Source organism: Engystomops pustulosus, chromosome 6 (genome assembly GCF_040894005.1).
Source record: "Engystomops pustulosus chromosome 6, aEngPut4.maternal, whole genome shotgun sequence".
Classification (NCBI taxonomy): domain Eukaryota; kingdom Metazoa; phylum Chordata; class Amphibia; order Anura; family Leptodactylidae; genus Engystomops; species Engystomops pustulosus.
Genome location: NC_092416.1, coordinates 156125757 through 156149680, shown reverse-complemented (window position 1 = coordinate 156149680; position 23924 = coordinate 156125757). Strand labels below are relative to the sequence as shown.

The following is a 23924-nucleotide window of genomic DNA, read 5'->3' as shown; positions in this document are numbered from 1 at the left end:
CAGAACCTGTGTCTGCACAGAGCTACCAGAGACTGATAAACTTAAAGGGGTTGTCAACTTTCAGAAAATAATAGATTTTTTTTTTGTGTAATGAAAAGTTATGCAATTTTCCAATATACTTTCTTTATCAATTCCTCATGGTTTTCTAGATCTCTGCTTGCTGTCATTGTACTGAAGAATAAGCTTCATTGTTTTCTTCCTGTGGATAAAAAAATCAATCCATTGTCATGTGACGTTACACAGGTGCATGGCTTGTTATATCCCTGGTTATGTGATGTCACACAGGTATAAGGCTCGTTATATCCCTCATCATGTGATGTCATACAGGTGAGTGGCTCGTTATATCGCTGGTCATGTGATGTCACACAGGTGCACTGCTCATTATATCCCTGGTTATGTAATGTCACCCAAGTGCACATCCCATTCTATCCCTGGTCATATGATGTCACACAGGTGCACTTCTTGTTATATTCCTGTTCATGTGATGTCACACAGGTGCACTTCTTGTTATATTCCTGTTCATGTGATGTCACACAGGTGCACTTCTTGTTATATTCCTGTTCATGTGATGTCTCACAAGTGTGCGTCTCGTTATATATCCCTGGTCATGTGAAGTCACACAGGTGCAGTTTATGTAACGCCAAACAAAAGGCGCTGCCATCACTATTAACCCATTTCCCCTGATGAATTGAGCTTGACTGCTGAAACATGCTGTGGGGCTAGTAGATTTGTATTTTAGCTAGTAAGTGTCAATAAGAGGCTTAGCTGAATACTCAGCAATTCTAGTCAGGTCAGACCTGCAGACTGAGATGACCTAGTATCAGTATAGATGAGATGTGTGAATAAATGTATAGTACCGGCAGCCACTAGTAATAGCCTATGTACACATAACGTATTATTCATTTGAGAGATACTAATACTTTGTAGCATAAATTGGAACAGCCTTATAAAGTGTAATACAGATTGTGCTCAAATAGCACTGAGAATACATAGTAATTGCTATATACAAACTACATCCTAAGGCAATTCCAGTGCCAATAAATCTATCTCTGATCTCTCTTTGATCTCCTACCTTAGAGGATTTGCCACAAATAGGACTCGTCTAATAAGCTACATATAATTTGTGTTTAAGTAAACAGAATCAAAGTGAGCGGCTGCAATATTTCAGACCTAATATACGAACAAAGTCTCAATGGATTGAAGCTAAGTACCATTACATGAATTAGTAGCAGATAACTGCTCTATATGGCTGAGGTTGATCACTATACACTACTACTATATACAAACTAGTACTTGATACCTGCTGTATTCGGCTGAAGTTGATGATCACACTGTTATATATGAAGTGACAGCTGTCCATAGCTTCCTGTAGCTGGAGCTGTATACTACTGCAATATAAGAACTAGCAGCTAATACTGGTCCATATATATCTGCCATTATCTGGATGACGAGAAATAACATAAAATAGTATCTATTATACCATTAATTATTATTAGACAATAATATGAAAAAACAACGCATCTGGACACTTGTGTTTTTAAATACCTTTATTGCTTCTTCTTTGCTTCTTTAAAAGAAATCGATATATTACTAAAAGTTAAGTTCTAGGGTCCGGATATGGGCTGTTTCTTGCTTGCTTATTTTCTGAAAACCCAGGTGCATGGCTTGTTATGTCCCTGGTCATGTGATATAATGCAGGTGCATGGATCATTATTTCCCTGGTCATGTGATGTCATACAGGTGCACAGCTTGTTATATCCCTGCTCATTTGATGTCACACAGGTGCACGTCTCGTTATATCCCTGGTTTAGTGATGTCACACAGGTGCACGCCTCCCTATATCCCTGGTCATGTGATGTCATACAAGTGCACAGCTCATTATGTCCCTGGTCATGTGATGTCACACAGGTGTACGGCTCGTCATTTCCCTGGTCATGTGATGTCACACAGGTGCACGGCTCTCTATATCCCTGGTTAAGTGATGTGACACAGGTGCACAGCTCATTTTGTCCCTGGTCATGTGATGTCACACAGGTGTGCGGCTCGTCATATCCCTGGTCATTTGATGTCACACTGGTGGACGTCTCGTTATATCGCTGGTCATGTGATGTCATACAGGTGCACGGTGTTATATCTACAGCTCTGATTACCCTCTGTTATATAATGAGTTGTGCACCTGTGTGATAGCACATGACCAGGGATATAAAGAGTTGTGCACCTGTATGACATCACATAACAAAGGATCGGTTGACAGCAAGCTGAGATCTAGAAATCTGAGAGGAATTGATATAGAAAGTATATCGGTAAATTGTATAACTTTTCAACACACAAACAATATCAATTATTTGTTGAAAGAGGACAACCCCTTTAAGTTTATTGGAACCATGTTGTAGGATAACCATGTTTATAGGAAACTGTGTTTTTGGCATGATGAACACAAAGGGCAGAGCTATTTTCTCTGTTAACAAATGTTCCCAGTTATTACTTCCTTCTCCAGTGTCCTCTCTGGGGTTGTATCTGCATTGTCTTAGAGCTGGATTAATGCCATGTGATCCTGGTGGCCTTTTCAAAACTTCTTTTGTTCCTGATTTAATCCTGTATCATCCTATTTCCATATTTCTCAACCTTGTCTAGGTCCAAGAAATAAGTGGTTACTGTACATCTCTTCTGATGAGTACAAAAAGATTTACTGTATAAACCCAGAGATACCGTTTTCCAATTGCCTCATTGTATGTGGATCATTTCACAAAAATATACCTAATAGGGTTCTGGCCATCCACTTATTTTGAACCCCACGTTTACCTTTCTTATTCCGAATCTGTTCCATCATTGTTCCTTTTACTTGGCTCCTTGCTACTCCTGACTATGCTCCTACCATGACCTTGCATATATATATTTGGTTTCTGAACTGATTTCCTGGGTATGACCCTTGACCCTCCTGGGACACATTTTCTGGGCTGTGAGCTCCATGTTGGTCATTTATATTACCGGTAGGTATTAATCAGGTAATATACATAATATACACTTTGTGGGTGCACATGTTGTCTTCCTTTTTAGAAACCATAGAACAAACACAAGGGGCAGCTGAGAAGTCATTTGTGCCAAAACACTGGTGCTAACAGGCTTACTGTAGTGCAATGGTGCTGGCAGGCTTTCTGTAGATGGTGGCAGGACAAGTTTTTTTGCCGCCCAAGGCAAAGTTGGCAGAATGTTTCTGCCATCAGTGTGTGAGCCAACTCACTACTGACAATATCACTGTACAATGTGTACTTAAGGAGGATTCCACTCCTACCATCTTACAGCAAAATTAAAATTAAATGTGACTACTAAACACTTTGGGGGACATTTATCAGAAAACTGGAATAGAAACCCTGGAACACCAGTAATTATTACCACCATGATGGTGGCAGGGCTTTCTCATCAGCTCACTACCTAGACCAACGTTCAGGGTGAGTACACTATTTTGACAACCTCTGACTCCTATAGTGCAAAGTTTGATATACAGACTAAGGCCGCATTCACACGACCATATGGGGGACATATGTGCGGCTACAAGCTAGCGACTGTACATACGTCCCCCATAGATGGCATTGGCCGCAAGGAGCTCCATACAAACCTCCTATCTTTCCTTATGTGTACGGGCCATATGCCATGCATTTCTATGGAGAGAGGAGGGGAGGGGTCATCCCTCCTCCTATCCATGGCTCTGGACACATACCCGCCTGGCTAGGGGATACGTTCGTGTGACAATGTTAGGGCCCATTCACACGAATGTATGGGGGGAGTATATACACCTGCAAATTTATTGGCACATATGCGTCCCCCATAGTTGTCTATAAAATAGAACATGCTCTATATTTTTATTTGGCTACTATATGATACTGTACAGTACGGCGTTAACAACGGCAATATAAATTGTTGGACGTATTGTCAATTGAAATGAATGAGGCCGTATGTAACCCATAAAAATACGGTAAGGTACGAGTAGCATACACCCATTTTCCTACGGTCGTGCGAATACAGTCTTACACTGATACACCCGATTTATCAAAGGGTGATACAATCTGGAGTAGTGGCAGAATGTAAAAACTATGGTGGAGATATATCAGCAGTGTCTGAGAGCAGCATGGCAACCAATCAGAGCTGGTTGCCATGGACAAGAACAGTTTTACCTCAGAAACTTCTGATAAATCTCCCTGTATAACTTTAATCCATCGACTGGTGCGCTTTTAGGACAATATAGGCCATGCTCCTTTTGGCGCACAAATTAGTCCTAAAAACTTTGAAAAATGTGATATACATTATTTTTGACAGTTTTTTGGGCACAAAAAAGATTTCAGTCAATGTGCCCTAAAATATATTACATCACACATGCAAGTGGTACAATACCCCAAATATCTTCACTGGTATTAGATATTTTGTGGTTTTTATCAAGAATCAAAAGGGATTGTCCAATGTCATACTTGGGTTGTTTAGGCCCACCAAATAAAATAGGCCCTTCCATCGTCCCCTAGAAAAGAGACCCTAGAAGCCTCCATAGGATGTTGTCCAGTATTGAGATAGAGCCTGGGCCCACCATCAGATCCCTTTGAAGTGAATGGAGATTAGTCACAGCTATCTCTCAGTTCTCATCCGCTACAACCACAAAGTAACAGGTGACCCCCAATCTAGAGATTACATCAGATTTATCTGTGAAATTTTTATACAGCAAACATTTTATAGATAAAATAACATCTTTCCTTGTTGACTGTTTCCTTCTTTTTAGACATTGTCCTGCCATTATCCTGCAAAATGTGGAGCGTGGCATCTGGTAGATAGATGTGCTGACTATAGATAGGTACAGGTATGCAGGTTGTATGCACTGTTCCCTCTTATCCTGAATAGGAAAAGGTAAAAAAGAATCAAAATATCTTATGTCATGCCAACTAAGAAGACATGAGTGGTTCAAGAGCAAAATTACCGTAATGAAGAGAAGAGAACTAGCTATGCCAATATTAAGCAGTACCTAAACAATCTTGTGTATACATGGTCAGCGATCTGGGCAGAAAACTATTTACCAGGATGGCAACCAATAAACCACTGCCAGGGTAAATACACAGGATAGGGATAACAATCTTATCAGTGGTCCGACTGCTAGGAACACGGGAACGGACCCCTCAAGTTCCATTATGAAGGTCAAGCATGCATCCCACCACTTTATTTCATTTCCACACTATGGGAGTGTTGGAAATTGCTGAGCACAGCACTGGGTTCTCTCCAGTACTCTCGCAGAGAAAGAATGGGAGTGCCGGTCTCGACTTGTTGCTCCATTAATAGGTGAGAACAGCTGATGACCACTATTTGCAGGGGTCCAGTAGCATCTATAGGAACCCATCCCCATCATACTTTATCAGTCACTGCTCTATACTTTCAATAGCGGCTTTGTGGGGTTTACAATTTAATTCCTTTTTAATCTTTGCTTCGGGTGAAGAAAATACAAGTTATGACTTTGGAGAAAAATCACTTTTATTACTTTCTCCCAGACACAACAGAGCTCAGTCTTTACGCTTAATATATAATTAACTACATGTAGGTAAATGACTGCAGGGTTTTCCTTTAGCTCACAGTGATGGTATTTATCCCCCGTACACTCCAGCATCCAGTTTTATCTATTCTTTCCTTCAATTTTTGGATTTAACAAGTGAACACATAGAAACAGTGTCTATCATTGCAGCATTTTATGGTACAACCTTGTGCGGCTCTACCACAGTCTTCTTGGATGGGCAGCAGATTACCACCCGGTGTATGGACTACCATAACGTGTTGTCAAGTCAAACTTATAAAGCTGGTAGTAAAAATATAAAGTATCCTGGCTCTGTTTTATGATCATATAAAGCAAATCAAAAGTTGGCTCAAATTAGGAGCTTATATATAGTATATGAGTAGATAATGACACATGTCACAGATTGACTCCCGCAGATGATATTCTTCTACTGTTCACCTCTCCAATAGCCATAGCCGCATTTAACAGGGGTTTTCGGATTTTGGCACAATCGCGCCAACTTTCATGCAACACAAATCGGGGGTCGGGCCGTCGGACAACCCGATTGACTTGGACTAAGTGCGGGATTTAAAATTCTAATTGTGTTGCAAGCCATGCACTCACATACACCAGGAAGAAGAAGGTGAACTCCAGTGGACTTCAGCGGGGACACAGGATATCGGGCGCACAATCTCAGTGAATCGTGCCGGACTTCATTATCTCGTCAGACAACGCATCTCGGGGATCGTGACAGGACCGGGTAAGTAAATGTGCCCTAATGTCTGCAATAAAGGACTAATCACTGATCCTGAGGATAGTGTTTAAATGTCAATAATGGGAAGAAAAATCAGGGGCGGCGTTAGGGGGCGGCAAACTGGGCATTTCCCAGGGCCCCCTGTTCTAAAGGGAAAGTGGACTTTTGTGGGCAAAGGATGTATTGCTCCTTTAATACCCCTTGGTTGATTTCCCGGATGAAGATGCTTAACATTTTATCATATATTTTGGGTCCCACTGTTACTTTTTGCCCTGTGCCCCAATTTGTCTAAAACCAGCCTTGGAGGAAATGATAAGTCACCTCCTGTAATGATTCTGTGTACTTCTGTCAAAAAGCTATGGTGTAATAGGTGGTCAGGAGAACGGGTGGTCTCGGGGGCAACTCTGCACATGCAGAAAAGCCCTGAATGTGAACTGTCCGCACCATCTTTAACGCACCCACGTACTTTGATATAAACCTATTTTTTTACGTATCTGAACCTCGGAAAGGTTACAGTACAGACTAGGAAGGAGAAGCGCCTCTATCTGTATTGTACTGTTTGGTGATTTGCAGGTCTCAGCCTGTAACACGTTAAAATCAATATTTGAGGCACATACTGGGCTCACATTCCAAAAATCTGTGCATAAAAAGGGTGTGTGAGAGGTGCCAAGGCAACAATAACAAACTCAAGGGTTTCTCCTCAAAAAAGAAATACAACTGAGTTATAACCTACCAACAAATGGCATAACCAGGAGGTAACTATTACTGTTCTCCATGATTTATGGTGACCTATATGGAGATTGTAACTTTGGCATTCCCTTAAAGGGCACCTACCACCACAAATCTACCTATAAAGGTAGATTGGGTGGTAGGTGGATCAATGGGACGTGAGGATAGCCCTTTTAAGGGCTAATCCTCACGTCCCTGCACTTTTTTGATAACTTTTATTAGATATATATTCAAATTTACTTAAAAGGCGATCCGGCGATCATGCGTCCGGCGATCCTGCCGTCTGCGCATGCGCAGAAGAGCAGGCCCGCGCCTGCGCAGTCACTGCTCCGAAACAGGCGCGGGCCTGCTCTTCTGCGCATGCGCAGACGGCAGGATCGCCGGACGAGGGCTGGAGTAGTAGGCCGAAGATGGGTGAGTAGAAGGGGTAAAGTGGCTACCGGGGCGTGGAGTAGCCGCCTCGTGTAACCTCAGATGCGGCTACTCCACGCCCCAGTAGCCGCATAAGTAAATTTGAATATATATCTAATAAAAGTTATCAAAAAAGTGTGGGGACGTGAGGATTAGCCCTTAAAAGGGCTATCCTCACGTCCCATTGATCCACCTACCACCCAATCTACCTTTATAGTTAGATTTAAGGTGGTAGGTTCCCTTTAAAGGGAACCTGTCATCAGTTTTAACCCCACTAAACTACCATTCCCCTCAGGTAGGGTATAAACTGTCCTTTCTAGAAATCAAATTTCTTTATGCAAAATCTCCCCTGTTTACCTATAAAATAATCTCCTCCGTTGTCAGGCAAATATGACTCTTCTCATCCCATTTTCACAAGTTGAGCGTTGCAGGGGTTGTGTCACTCCAGGAGCCTCTATCTTTCTTTCTATAGCACCTAGAAGCAAGCTTTTTTGTCATATTAAAGATAAGAATCCTATCAAGCTTATTGTTCTTTGAGCTACAGAACTGGACATACAGGCAGGTAAAAATAGGCAGGAACTGGATCTTTATCTGCAGCTTGCATTTCCAACTAGGTATGTATTTAGCTGCCTGTATCTCTGGTGCAGTAGACCAGAAAGCCATAAGCCTTGAAATAAGCTGTAAGATCTGATAGATAAGACCCTTATATTTAATATGACACAAAAAGCATGTTTCCAGGTCCTATAGAACAAAAGATAGGGGTATCTGAAGTCACACTACTCCTGCAACAGTAAATTTGACTCATCTCATGTGGAAATGAAGTGAGAAGAGTCATATTTGACTTTAGGGGAGAAGTTTTTTTTTATAGATAAATGCCTGAGATTTCACATTAAAGAGGGGATTTTAGAAAGGATATTGTATGCCCCCTACCTGAGGGGGCTGCAAGGTTAGTGGGGTAAAATCTGATACAAAGTTCTGTATAAGACTACAACCACTTGGAGGGTTAAGGATGGATAATGCCTTAGAGCAATGTCTTACTATACTGTTAATGGTAACCGTGTGGGTCCGCTCCCATAAAAACACGTTTCAAAAACACGCTCATAAATCACCAACACTGATTTTAAAACTTTTTCCAATGTTAAAATTTTCTTAACGTTTTCCTTATTGGAAACAATGGAAGGTAAAACAGGGGGGTGATGTGGAAGGCCATCCCAACATCCTCTACAGAAAAAACTTTTGCTTGTCAAACAGCTCTGCTTCTCACTTGAAATTACTGTGTCACAATGCAAATTATTTTGAAAGGAGCATAAGGTCGAGGATACCTACTGCCTTTCTATTCACTGTCTATGGGGGTGCTTAAAGTTGCCAAGCACGGCGCTCAGCTATCTCCAGCACTCCCATAGACAGTGAATGCGAGTGTTAGAGATACCTGAGCGCGGTGCTTGTCAATATCCGACGCTCACATAGTACTCAATGGAATGGCAGGACATATGCTTGACCTAACGCTTCACCCAATAGTTCTCATTTGATGATGGGACCCCACCGGTAATATAGCTCAGATTTCATTTTACCAGTGCTCATGAATATTTTAAAGGTGAGTTGTGATTGGTTGCCATGGGCAACTAGAAATATTCTGACTTTCAGACAGCTTGATAAATCTGCCCCATAGTGCTTTCCAAGAAAAGAAAGGGAATTTACTGTAGATTCCAACATTTGTGATCCTTATCTGTGGTGTAAAATACTGTACATCTCTTATTGTATCACCCAACCAAGTGCCACCTACAAGCTCAGTCTACATTTGGAAACCTGAACTTTGCGGTCACCCACTGATCAAAAACACACTCTAACAGATAGAGGGCGCTACTTTTTGAGCGTTTACAATCCATACAGCGCTGCGTAATGTGTAGGCGCTATATAAATACAGAATTATTATAGGATCTTTATGGATACACCGGATCACTTGTATCACTGCTAACACAACATATGTGAATCGCTTGCAGAAAGAGTGACTCACGTTGAATGCACAACTTTCCAGGCAATGTCTCGCTGTTGACTTTGTACAAAGCCAAGGATAGAGCGAGATCACAGAAGCGATGTACTATGACAATGTTTATGGAAGACCTGAATGACGGCTGTATCTATACTGGAGCCTGACAAGTCCGGACTGACTGGGGGTCAATTGTAGATGTGAAAGGTTTCTTTCAACTTTCACTCAACGTGTGGATACAAAAGCAGGGAAAATGCTGGGCTATGGAGGACAGGGAATACGCTGGAATACATAGGGGTATCGCACATGGTATGTAGCTGGGGGGAGGAATTATGAAGCAGGTACCTTGGATACTAAATTTCTATGGGGTTGGAAGCAAATCCTTTTGTGACAGGGTAAACCGATAGTACATAGGGCCACATTTATCAAAAGAAGTACAGTCTGTACTAGGTGCAGTTACCTGTGTAGTATGCAGGGGGCGCCAGATTCAGGATTTCTGGCAGCCGTTCTTCATGAATCTGGCGCCCCCTGCACTGCTCCGACGGAGTGCTGCCCTTTTTACTTTTAGGTTCATGTTTACCATGGGGTTTGTGACACAATTCTGATGGACTCTGCATGTAAAATCAGGTGCACGGTCCGACTGAGCGCCGAAAGGCCACCTAATTTGTGTTGCATGAAGCCTAGTGCAGCACAATTGTGGTGCAGACACTTGTTAAATACCTGTGCAAGCAGTATGCACTCACAATAACGTGCAAAATCTAACAGAAAACTGGCGCACAGCCCTTAGTAAATGTGCTCCATTGTGTCCTACACACCGGCAGAATGTTATAGAGCAAGAGGTGCAGAGTTGATTGTATGTAGTAACCTATCAACAGGAAAAATGTTATTGAGCAGGAGGGTAAGATGAGATTAAACTCAGTGGGGCAGATTTACTTAGCCGGTCCATTCGCGATCCAGCGGCGCGTTCTCTGCGGTGGATTCGGGTCCGGCCAGGAGTCACTAAGGTAGTTCCTCCGACGTTGCTGCTGCGCTGAAGTCCGCTGAAATGCACTCAAGTACACCGGCCTATTCCTGGTGATGGTAAGTGCAAGCTCCGCAACACTTTTTGTTTTTTAAATGCGGCGGTTTTTCTGAATCCGTCGGGTTTTTGTTCGGCCACGCCCCCCGATTTCCGTTGCGTGCATGCTAGCGCCGATGTGCCACAATCCGATCGTGTGCGCCAAAATCCCGGCTAAATTCAGGGGAAATTCGGCACAAATCGGAAATATTCGGGTAACACGTCGGGAAAACGCGAATCGGGCCCTTAGTAAATGACCCCCTATGTCCTTAAATTACAAATTAAATGGTTTTTCCAGTGATATAATATTGGTGACAGTCAACTATCCATAAAATAGTTTAAAAACATTACTTGGGACCCCACTGATCAGCTGAATATGCTGAATAAATCAGAGCTGGGAGTCCAAAATTGTTTGACCCCCACGATGTAACATATCTGCGTGACCAACACTCCTCTACTCATCCAATGACAGAACCTTGTACTCATGTATGTGATAGCAGAGATTAACCCTTATGCTGGTGATAATCGCCTATTATCAGTCACAGGTTTGTCATGTGCCAGACATTTTTCTGAACCCCTATGAACAAATTCCTACATTCCTTTACAGCGTCATAAACTATGGTCATTTACAAATTGCAGATTTATCTAGACTGCTGTGCAAGCAATGACCACTAGGGGGCAGCACAATACTGTTTCTAGAATCTTTTCCAGCAGTAAAGTATTAGAGACATGGAAGCCTCCTGTCCTGGCTGCTCCATGTCATATAAGATGTATAATGATGCATGGAGCCGGAAACATCCAAGATGCAGACGTGTCCATAACTAACTTTGCTGGGACTTTATTACATCTGAAGTGACGTACTGCACTGTATACCTAAGATAAAGGTAATCTAGGTCCAGGACATGAGTATTAGCTTTCTCCTTTCTATGTGACGTACATTACATACTGCGAAACCTGCAACTTAAAGGGGAGTTTCCATTTTCAGCTAATAAATCTTATTATTTGTATAATGAAAAGTTGTACAATTTTCCAATATACTTTCTGTATCAAATCCTCACGGTTTTCTCTGTGTTTGCTGTGATTCTATAGGAAGCTTCTGCTGTAATAGATATCTGCCCCACAGCTACACTGCTTGTTATATCACAGAGAGTAATCCCCTCACTAACCACCACTTACTGCAGAAAATAGTGGCATTGTATGCAACATTTCCCCTGCAGCCTCTAAACTTGACCCATCTCAGGCAAAATATGACTCTTCTCTACTCATTTCTCTACTCATTTTGGAGGAGATTTTTTCTTATGTGAGATTTCACATGAAAGAAGGAATTCTTGAAAGAATCTTTGTTTCCTTACCTGTGGGGCTAGTACTTTAATGGGGTAAAAAGCTTCTGACAATGTCCCTTTAAGACCCCTGCTCTGGCAGCCATTGGGGTTTACATTGCTGGGGTCTATAGGGACCAAGCAGATTGTGATCAAAACCACATTAACCCTACATTTTTTCGTCTCTCTTAAAATTTCCAATGATATTCATGTTGTATTTTAGAGCGAACTTGTCACAAGGAATGTCATTTGTCAGCATTCTGGATCGTTTCAGTGCTTTATAAAGCTTTGTTTCACATTACCATCCACCTCCCTTTCCTGCTCAATGCACATGACTAAAAGTTGGGAGAGGAGACAGAAACACAGGCTGCTGCAGCTGCCCCTCCACCATCTCACCACACGCTGCTGGCAGGAAGCCAGGTAATGTGAAATAAAGTTTTATGAAGTACTGAAATGATTTAGCACAACATAGGCTATTGGAACCTGTTAGCAGGTAAAATTACATTCCTAATGATGGATTTGCTTTAACATATATTTATAAAAAAAAATGTATTCTTCTCATATAGTAAGTTTTTGGTAAAGTTGGGTTATAATATCCTATAAGTCAGCATTTAATGGAGGTATTGTAAATTGAAGATTTTGGGTAGAGTGATTTGAAGCAAAACTCTAGTTTGAAGTAAATATTAAGGGATTTAGTAAATAGCAATTTCTTGCTATTGTATCCTTTTTGGAACGGCTCCTGGTAGATGTGGTAACATTGAGGTAATAAAAGCCGGGGTTGTCAGGGATTCTCTGATCCTCGGCTTCCGTACAGAGCGGTCATCAGACTATAGGGTGCAATTTACAGACTACAGACTGCCATAAAACAGCCACGGATTAGCGAAGGCGCCAGAAGTACACATCAAACATGTTACATCATATGTTCTTTGAGCTGTCATACTGTATGTTTTTGTGTTACGTGTGTGCTATGAGATTGTTGTATGCATTATGCATATATCCTGTACAGTTCTTGTATATATGCTGTGCTGTAATTCTGTGATATCATCCATGTTCTGCAGCATCTCTGTGTATTATCCCTGTAGTGTAACATCACTGTGTGTATTATCCCTGTAGTGTGACATCACTGTGTATTATCCCTGTACTGTGACATGACTATGTGTATTATCCCTGTACTGTGACATCACTGTGTGTATTATCCCTGTACTGTGACATCACTGTGTGTATTATCCATGTACTGTGACATCACTGTGTGTATTATCCCATACTGTGACATCACTGTGTGTATTATCCCTGTACTGTGTGACATCACTGTGTGTATTATCCCTGTACTGTGACATCACTGTGTGTATTATCCCTGCACTGTGACATCACTGTGTGTATTATCCCTGTACTGTGACATCACTGTGTGTATTATCCATGTAGTGTGACATCACTGTGTGTATTATCCCTCTACTGTGACATCACTGTGTGTATTATCCCTGTACTGTGATATCACTGTGTGTATTATCCATGTACTGTGACATAACTGTGTGTATTATCCCTGTACTGTGACATCACTGTGTGTATTATCCCTGTACTGTGACATCACTGTGTGTATTATCCCTGTACTGTGACATCACTGTGTGTATTTTCCCTGTACTGTGACATCACTGTGTGTATTATCCATGTACTGTGACATAACTGTGTGTATTATCCCTGTACTGTGACATCACTGTGTGTATTATCCCTGTACTGTGACATCACTGTGTGTATTATCCCTGTACTGTGACATCACTGTGTGTATTATCTCTGTACTGTGACATCATTGTGTGTATTATCTCTGTACTGTGACATCACTGTGTGTATTATCCCTGTACTGTGACATCACTGTGTGTATTATCCCTGTATTGTGACATGACTGTGTGTATTATCCCTGTACTGTGACATCACTGTGTGTATTATCTCTGTACTGTGACATCACTGTGTGTATTATCCCTGTATTGTGACATGACTGTGTGTATTATCCCTGTGCTGTGACATCACTGTGTATATTATCTCTGTACTGTGACATCACTGTGTGTATTATCCCTGTACTGTGACATCACTGTGTGTATTATCTCTGTACTGTGACATCACTGTGTGTATTATCCCTGTATTGTGACATGACTGTGTGTATTATCCCTGTACTGTGACATCACTGTGTGTATTATCTCTGTACTGTGACATCACTGTGCAGGGCCGGCTCCAGGTTTTAGTGGGCCCCTGGGCGACAGAGCCTTAGTGGGCCCCTCCGTGGGCCGCCCTCCAGTGGCCACACTGCCCCCCCTCCCCTGCGGACACACTGACACCCTCACCCCCCTGCGGACACACTGAACCCCCTCTCCCCCTGTGGACACACTGACCCCCACCTCCGGACACACTGACCCCCACCTCCGGACACACTGAACCCCCCCTGCCGACACAATGACCCCCTCACTCCCCCAGCGGACACACTGAACCCCCCCTCCGGACACACTGAACCCCCCCCCCCCCTGCTGACACAATGACCCCCTCCCTCCCCCCTCTTCCTGATGACACACTGACCCCCTCCCTCCCCCCTCTCCCTGCAGACACACTGAACCCCTCCCCCCTCCGGGAAAGAAAAAAGAAAAAATAATTTACCTTTCCTGGTTCCCCCGGAGCAGCGCCTGCAGCTGTCTTCGGCCTGAGCATCCCGTACGCGCCGGCTCTGAAGCTGGCACACGTGATCCGATTACGTCATCATGTGCGCCGGCTTCAGAGCCGTCGCATACCCTGCGGAGCGCTGCATCGTGGGAACCGGGACAGGTGAGTTTTAGATTCTGCCTCTATGCTGCGCTCCCGACCAGCGCAGCATAGAGGCAGAAAAGTGATCGATCCCGATGGTGATCAATTGTACCAGTGTCTTATAGCGACACTGGTACAATTGATCCGGGGGCCCGAGTGGGCCCCTCCAGTACCCCGGGGCCCCGGCACTTGCCCGGGTTGCCCGGATGCTGGCGCCGGGCCTGTCACTGTGTGTATTATCCTTGTACGGTGACATCACTGTGTGTATTATCTCTGTACTGTGACATCACTGTGTGTATTATCTCTGTACTGTGACATCACCGTGTGTATTATCCCTGTACTGTGACATTACTGTATGTATTATCCCTGTACTGTGACATCACGGTGTGTATTATCCCTGTACTGTGACATCACGGTGTGTATTATCCCTGTACTGTGACATCACTGTGTGTATTATCCCTATACTGTGACATCACTGTGTGTATTATCCCTGTACTGTGACATCACTGTGTGTATTATCCCTATACTGTGACATCACTGTGTGTATTATCCCTGTACTGTGACATCACTGTGTGTATTATCCCTATACTGTGACATCACTGTGTGTATTATCCCTGTACTGTGACATCACCGTGTGTATTATCTCTGTACTGTGACATCACTGTGTTTATTATCTCTGTACTGTGACATCACCGTGTGTATTATCCCTGTACTGTGACATCACTGTGTGTATTATCTCTGTACTGTGACATCACTGTGTGTATTATCTCTGTACTGTGACATCACTGTGTGTATTATCTCTGTACTGTGACATCACTGTGTGTATTATCTCTGTACTGTGACATCACTGTGTGTATTATCTCTGTACTGTGATATCACTGTGTGTGTTTACTCTGTACTGTGACATCACTGTGTGTATTATCCTGTACTGTGACATCACTGTGTGTATTATCTCTGTACTGTGACATCACTGTGTGTATTATCCCTGTACTGTGACATCACTGTGTGGTCTGATTTCTATATGTTTTGCTTTGTGTCTCTTATTACCTCGGCCTGCACACAGTTCTGAATGGTCACCTTTAAAGCTTTTCCATTAATAATACTTACCCGTTGCGAGCACTTATTCCTCACCCTATCTACTATGATACTGTGTAACACAATACATGCTGGCCAGTTACCGGCATGGAGGGCTTTGTGATACTCTTACATACTTAAGAAGTGAAGTGATGGAGAAGTCTAATAGGGAATCATTCTTTGAGATGTGTGAGTAAGTTCTCAAGTGGCACCTCAAGTATCTCCCTAATGCTGTGTAACAACACAACTATGATATAAAAAGGCCATTGTCTAACCAGGGTCTCTCTCATACAATCTACAGGCAGTCCCCTACTTAAGGACACCTGACTTACAGACGACCCCTAGTTACAGACGGACCCCTCTGCCCACTGTGACCTCTGGTGAAGCTCTCTGGATGCTATTACTATAGTCCCAGACTGCAATGATCAGCTGTAAGGTGTCTGTAGTGAAGCTTTATTGCTAATCCTTGCAGCAAAAAATTTGGAAACTCCAATTGTCACTGGGGCAAAAAGAATTTTTGTCTGGATGTACAATTATAAAATATACAGTTTTGACATACAAATTCAACTTAAGAACAAACCTATGGAACTAATCTTGACCGCCAAAATTCACCTATTATTCGGCACCAAGATTAATTACAACAACCTTAGGCTACATTCACACTGTCGTTGCCCGCGTACCGTAGCACGGCGGGCAACGGCAGCGCACGGGGAGAGGAGGAGGAGGTGAGCGCAGCTCCATAGGAACATATCGCGCACGGCGCCGTAATACGGACAAAGATAGGATATGTCCTATCTTTTTCCGGGGTACGGAGCAGTACGATGTCGCACGTGTGCTGCACCGTACCGCTCCCGTAGGGCCCCGTGCAGCCATTGCCATCTATGGGGGACGTATATCAGCCGTATATACGTCGGCCGTATATACGTCCCCCATACGGCAGTGTGAATGTAGCCTTAAACTCATTATCCAGAGTAAACACTATACAGCTCACATCCGATCTGCGTGACATTCCAGACTGCCCATGAATTCTGGACATCCCCTTTAATTTGCACTCTATATATAACATAGATGATATATTATTATTCCTGTTCTAGTCGAATTTTGATTTCTAGCCAAAAAACTTTCTGCTTTTCAGCTGTGAAGTTTTCCAACATTTAAAAATAAAACAGTCACAAATTCATCCAAGATTTTACATGAAGAGAATCACACGTGTTACCGTCATGTGCCAATAGGTCAAATACTAAAAAAAATGTTGTTTTGTTAACATATTAACCCATTCACTCTCACTTTATTCTAGGCGTCACAAGGACGACCAGCGGGCGGCTACGCAAACTCAGCAGTGATGTCATAAGTCCAAGTAAGTGTCTAGATAAGATTTTGAGGGGTTTTCCAGGAATTTAGGACCCATGGTACCTAGAAGAAACAAAACATACTCATACTGCTGCAGCTCTCAGCTCCCACGTTACTCCAGTACTTCCAGTTTTTGGCATCTGTATCCACAAGCACTTTCCAGACAATGATACACCAATCAAAATGGGAGCTCAACTGAAAGTCCCCGGGGTCAAGGAACCACTCCTGTAAATCAGTGGCCTCCTCCAACCATGGGGCAAAACTTGTGACATACAGTGGGTATAAAAAGTATTCAGACCCCTTTACATTTTTCACTCTTGGTTTCATTGCAACCAATTGGTAAGATTTGTTCATTATTGTACACTCTGCACCCAAGATTGACAGTAAAAAAACAGAAATGTAGATATTGTTGCTAATTTATTAAATAAGAAAAACTAAAAATATCACATGGTCATACGTATTCAGCCCCTTTGCTCAGTATTGAGTAGAAGCAGAAATTCTTTTTGTAACCTTGGCCAGATCTGTGCCTTGCCACAATTCTGTGTCTGAGCTCCTTGGGCAGTTCCTTAGACCTCATGATTCACATGTGCTCGGACATGCACTGTGAGCTATATATATACAGACAGGTGTACATCCAAGTAGAAAGAAAACAACCCAACCATTGGGCATGAACTTGAGGCAGGATTTGATTTTATGTTATCATTAGTTGTATCAGTGTAAAATATGTTCCATTGCTATGGAGAAACGTGCTATATATATATTTCACTCTTATAATAGACATCTTATAGATCATATAGGACTAGTATGGAAGGTTTTGTAAACATTTGTTATACACACCTATTGTTAACACGATTCATTCCTGCAACTCTGTATATGAGAATATAGCATGTTTTAACTCTGTGTATCTAGGCATATTGGTTTTCTACTTACCTGTTTCTCACTGCATTGACTAGTGGATAGGCATCATCCCGTTTACCTTTAATTTTGGTTGTTTTTAAGTTTAATTTAAGTTCTTAACATATTGGGATACCGCGCCATATCGGGGTGGGTGTGTCGTATTATCACGTGGCTGTGACGTCACACACCATTACCGGAGCGGGATCTTTAAATTGTTATGCTATCTGTTGCACAACAGAGACCATGATTAAGCCCTGAGAGAGGGCAAAACCCATAGGTCACCAAACCTGGGCCAACACACATTTGTATTCTTGCCAGTTTCTGGATTTTATATGGATTCGCAATAAAGAAATACTGTTTTTTACCTGCAATCCCCTGAAGAACGGACATCATTTCTTTCTACTTGGATTTCGTGCCTATGGTCCGTGGGGCTTATTTGGATGTATCACACGCTGGTGGACAGTCATGCTGGAAAGTGAGCTGGAACTTTGAATCCTCCTTTTTCTTGCCAGACAGGTGTACATACACTGGTGTCAAGGAAGGAGTAGAACCATCTCAAAGAGGATCAGAACGGACAGCATGTGAGTTAAATAAGAATCTCACAGCAAAGAGTTTGGATACTTATGGCCTTGTGATATTTCAGTTTTTCTTGTTTAGTAAATTAGCAAAAATATCTACATTACTGTTTTTTCTGCCAAGTTAGAACGCACATTATGAGCAAAATAAACCTTTTTTGATCTTACCAATGAAAGAGTGAAACATTTAAAAGAGTCTTAATAGTTCCCATATCCACTTAAGAACCAAATACAGGATCATCTGATGTGATGCCCCCCCTAACCTCTAAAACGGACTCATCTGAGATAAAAAGTGGCTCATCTCAGACACTCTTTGGCTGTTTTCAGCTCATTTTCATTGGAGTTTAGTGGAGATCTTTTTATAGGCAAAAAGGCATAAAAGAGGGAATTGTAAAAAAGGGAATTTTTTATACCCTACCTGAAAGGACTGTTAGTTTAGAGGGGTAAAAGTTTGTGTCAGGGTTCCTTTTCAAAAATCTGCTCAGATGATCATTGTTTTCTAGCAGTTGGCTCATTTGGTGGCTCACTGATGATGTGCCCTTCATACTGGTGATGGGGTGCCTACCTATGCCAAGCTATTGCTGGGCCATAAAAGGCATGTGGAGAGGGCTGCTTGTGTTATGTTTATGTACACAGAATAGAACTTTGCCAAAAATTAGCCCAATCTGATTAGTATTTTTGTTGTGGAAAGGCTATTATTAAAATATCTTCTTAAAAACGGTGATTGCAGTTGTTTTTTATGTTTATTTTTGGGACTCCACACTCCCAGTAGGCTACGTACCACAGTAGCATAGCCTAGTATCAAACACCATGTGAGAACTAAACGTGGGTAACAGTGATATGGGAGCCCCCCGCCTCCACCGGCAGTACTGGAAACCCTAAAGCAGTCATGAATCATCATGTGATCACATTCTGGGATGCGTTTTCCCTGATCGCATCCCGTTTGGCTGAAGATAAGGATCAGTCGCCAACAGGAAATATCAGCCCACCAGATATTCTGATTTTATGTAAATTGACAGAATTGAGGGAGCTGCTAAGAACCGTTATGATATAGTCAAGCAAAGCAGAAATTGTGCAAGAAGATGACGATTTCCATTATCAACCCAAAATATCTACATTATTTCTTCCGTTTCCTTAGCAGCGATATACAGTGTCATCCTTGTGGTTGTAACTGTAGAAACTAGGGTCTCAGTGGTTAGTAACATTGCGTTGCAGTGTCTGGGACCTACAGCATGTCACTCTAGCAATGGCAAAATCTATATGATATTTCGATGTTCTTCCCATGTCTATGCCGGTTTTGCTCCTAAAAGAAATGTATAGGTGAACCTGGAGTTTAGATTGTGGCCTATAATGGGGAGAGGGAGCAAAGTGAGGGATAGAAGATGAAACAGTATAGATATAGGAAGTCCAAGGCAGCACTTAATAAGGAGGGGTATAGCACCCACAGGTCCTGGAGAGGTTACTTGTAGATACATAAAAAGGCAACACTCTAAATACCATCGTAAAGCTGAAGTGAAGTTTATTTCGTGTGCAGCAAGGGTATTGTACACCGAAATGTTGCTGAACATGGAAAAAACTTCACCTCAACTTTCCGATAGCATTTTGAGTGCTGCCTTTCTTCACGTATAGATAGATAGGGGGAGTTTATCATACGCCGGTGGCCTGTCACACCACATACTCTTAATGTATCCATGGGTGGCTGCGCCGCTTGGCAGAGGCACGACAGGTCGGCCGACAGGTAAATGTTCGCCGACTTTAGCGAGTGGCCCACTACTCCAGCGGCCATGGCCCCTCCATGCCCACATGGTCTGGAGGTGACGTAGTCTGACGTAGTCAGAGATATTCCGCTGAGCAGTTACCCCTACCACAGAGGTATTCCGCTGAGAAGTTACCTCTACCACAGAGGCATTCGGCTGAGCAGTTACCCCTACCACAGAGGCATTCCGCTGAGCAGTTACCTCAACTGCAGAGGTATTCCGCTGAGCAGTTACTTCTACCACAGAGGCATTCCGCTGAGCAGTTACCCCTACCACAGAGGCAATCGGCTGAGCAGTTACCTCTACCACACAGGCATTCGGCTGAGCAGTTACCTCTACCACAGAGGCATTCCGCTGAGCAGTTACCTCTACCGCAGAGGCATTCGGCTGAGCAGTTACCTCTACCACAGAGGCATTCGGCTGAGCAGTTACCTCTACCACAGTGGCATTCGGCTGAGCAGTTACCTCTACCACACAGGCATTCGGCTGAGCAGTTACCTCTACCACAGAGGCATTCGGCTGAGCAGTTACCTCTACCACAGAGGCATTCGGCTGAGCAGTTACCTCTACCGCAGAGGTATTCCGCTGAAAACTAATTGCAATTTCTTGCAGTGCTCAAGGAAATGTGAATATTTTAGTGCTTCTATGCCAAAAAAAACTGTTGGAAAAGCACTGATAAGTCTCCCCCATAGAGTAGATAATAGATAGATATATAGCAGAGAGATAGAAACACATATATATAATAGATAAATAGATGATATATAGTTAGAATAGATTGATAGATAACAGATAGATTGATGATGTATAGATGATAGAAGGTAAGAGTTCTCCTTATGGAGAGTTAACAAATAAAGACGCCTTATGGGCATGTGGAGACTTAAAGCCATAGATGCTGCTCTAAGGTGTTAAATGGAAAACAATACCTCCTTTTGCTACCTTGAAAGGCAGCACCTTTAACACCAAGAATGACCTACAAGAAGTCTAATGACATGATGTGGGAATAAAACCAAACCGGTATATCTATTCCAGAAGGAACAGACTCCCAACTGTAGACAGTACTGTTTCGACCTGGTTGGGTCTCCTCAGTACAGTGTAGGGAACTGGTTTGGCTAAGTGAGAGACTATTGACTGGGGTCAGAAGGTAAGAGTTCTCCTTATGGAGAGTTTGCCATAAAGCCATAGATGCTCCACTAGGGGTTTCTGTGAAGAATGCAAATATCTATGGATGATAAACAGATTTGGGCTGTTCTGGCACATGACAAGTTGGTGTGAAGGGGCATAGAGCTAGGCATGCCGGTGCACAGAGTTGGCCAACATGTCAACGTTCCACACCGATGCAACAGCTAAAGGATCTGTACATTTCTGGCACAGTCCATAGAGCAATTCTATGCCAGATCCTGTCCGGCTGCATGGTCAGCCGCCGGATAGATCAGGAGGTCGGAGGCTCTTGATATATCCGGCATGATGGGTGGGGCAGCGTTAACATCAAGGCTTCAGACTCAATGCAGATGTAACATCGTCAAAGCAAGTTGGATCAGCTTGGATCAGGAAGAGATGCTGTGAGATTTCAGCTCCAAAGCCATGGGAATTCTGAATACATCTTTGGTCTGAGGTATAGGCTATAGATCAGGATTGCAATGTACTTGGAACATTTTATGCATATTAATTCAATGCGTAAACTCAAACACCTCCACATATGAATGATCCTCATCCTGCTTGTTTGCTTTCATAGTATCCAAGAAACTCAGGAGACAGCTGCGCCGGGCAACAGCTGTCTCCTGCTAAAGGTGCTGGACGGAGAAGTGGTTCATATTCTCTGTAGATCATGATACAGGACAAGCCAGGAATCTAATGTAATGTAAATTATTATGTGAGAATATGTTCAAGAGCGATAATATTCATAAAGTGGGCTCCAATAATCAAGAATCTGCAAAACTGAATTAAAAGAATGTTAAAATGGTTGCAATTCTCCACTAGGCTCCCCGCTGAGCAGTTACCTTTACCGCAGAGATATTCCACTGAGCAGTTACCTCTACCGCAGAGGTATTCCACTGAGCAGTTACCGCTAGCAAAGTCGTACCCCCAGAGCAGGTACCTCTTCCACAGAGGCATTCCGCTGAGCAGTTATCTCTACCGCAAAGCTATTCCGCTGAGCAGTTACCTCTACCACAGAGGCATTCCGCTGACCAGTTACCTCTACCACAGAGGCATTCCGCTGAGCAGTTACCTCTACCACAGAGGTATTCCGCTGAGCAGTTACCTCTACCACAGAGGCATTCCGCTGAGCAGTTACCTCTACCACAGAGGCATTCCGCTGAGCAGTTACCTCTACCACAGAGGTATTCCGCTGAGCAGTTACCTCTACCACAGAGGCATTCCGCTGAGCAGTTACCTCTACCACAGAGGCATTCCGCTGAGCAGTTACCTCTACCACAGAGGCATTCCGCTGAGCAGTTACCTCTACCACAGAGGTATTCCACTGAGCAGTTACTTCTACCACAGAGGTATTCCGCTGAGCAGTTATCTCTACCGCAAAGCTATTCCGCTGAGCAGTTACCTCTACCACAGAGGCATTCGGCTGAGCAGTTACCTCTACCACAGAGGCATTCCGCTGAGCAGTTACCTCTACCGCAGAGGTTTCCGCTAAGCAGTTACCTCTACCGCAGAGGTATACCGCTGAGCAGTTACCTCTACCACAGAGGCATTCCGCTGAGCAGTTACCTCTACCACAGAGGTTTCCGCTAAGCAGTTACCTCTACCGCAGAGGTATACCGCTGAGCAGTTACCTCTACCACAGAGGCATTCCGCTGAGCAGTTACCTCTACCGCAGAGGTTTCCGCTAAGCAGGTACCTCTACCACAGAGGCATTCCGCTGAGCAGTTACCTCTACCACAATGGGCATGAGGCTTATGCAGTTATTGTTTTCTTCTGGATCTACATTTCTTAACCCCTTCCCGACGCGCGCCGTACTAGTACGGCGTGCGCCGGGTCCCGGTGCATGGAGAGGGCTCGCGGGCCGAGCCCTCTCCATAGCCGGTATGTCTTTGCTGCATATTGCAGCAAAGGCTTACCGGTAACACCCGCGATCGGTGCTAGCACCGATTGCGGGTGTTTTCTCCGCGATCGCCGCCGGCAGCATTGCCGCATGGGCGCCGCCATCTTGTCGTGGATCGCTGCTCCCCGATGACGTCACGGGGAGCGGCGATCCGTCGCCATGGTAACCTCGGGTGTTCCCAACACCCGAGGCTACTTCGTTTTAACCCATGCATTACAATGTGCTAATTGCACATTGTGATGAATGGGGAGTAAAATCCACATATACTGCCATAGTGTATTGTAGTATAGCAGTATATGATAGGATCGATCAGACTACCTAGGGTTAGAGTACCCTAGGGAGTCTGAAAAATGGTAAAAGTAAAAATAAAAAAAAGTTTAAAAAAAAAAAATTATAATAAAAAAACCTAAAAATTCAAATCACCCCCCTTTCCCTAGAACTGATATAAAAATAAATAAACAGTAAAAATCATAAACACATTAGGTATCGCCGCATCCGAAAATGCCCAATCTATCAAAATATGATAATGTTTTTTCACTATGTTTAACCCCGTAACGGAAAATAGCGTCCAAAGTTGAAAATGGCATTTTTTTGCCATTTTGAAAAATATAAAAAAATTAATAAAAAGTGATCAAAAGGCTGCACAGTCCCAAA

At 43.2% G+C, this 23924-nt stretch overlaps 1 protein-coding gene across 1 annotated transcript in view; it reads left to right on the top strand.

Moving 5' to 3' along the window:
- The window catches only part of SEPTIN9 (septin 9), a 143159-nt gene that overhangs the window by 9744 nt on the left and 109491 nt on the right, over positions 1 to 23924 (top strand). The window contains exon 2 of the mRNA XM_072111987.1: positions 16934 to 16993. Coding sequence (XP_071968088.1) covers positions 16934 to 16993 — 60 coding nt within the window. The remainder of the gene's footprint in view (positions 1 to 16933; positions 16994 to 23924) is intronic.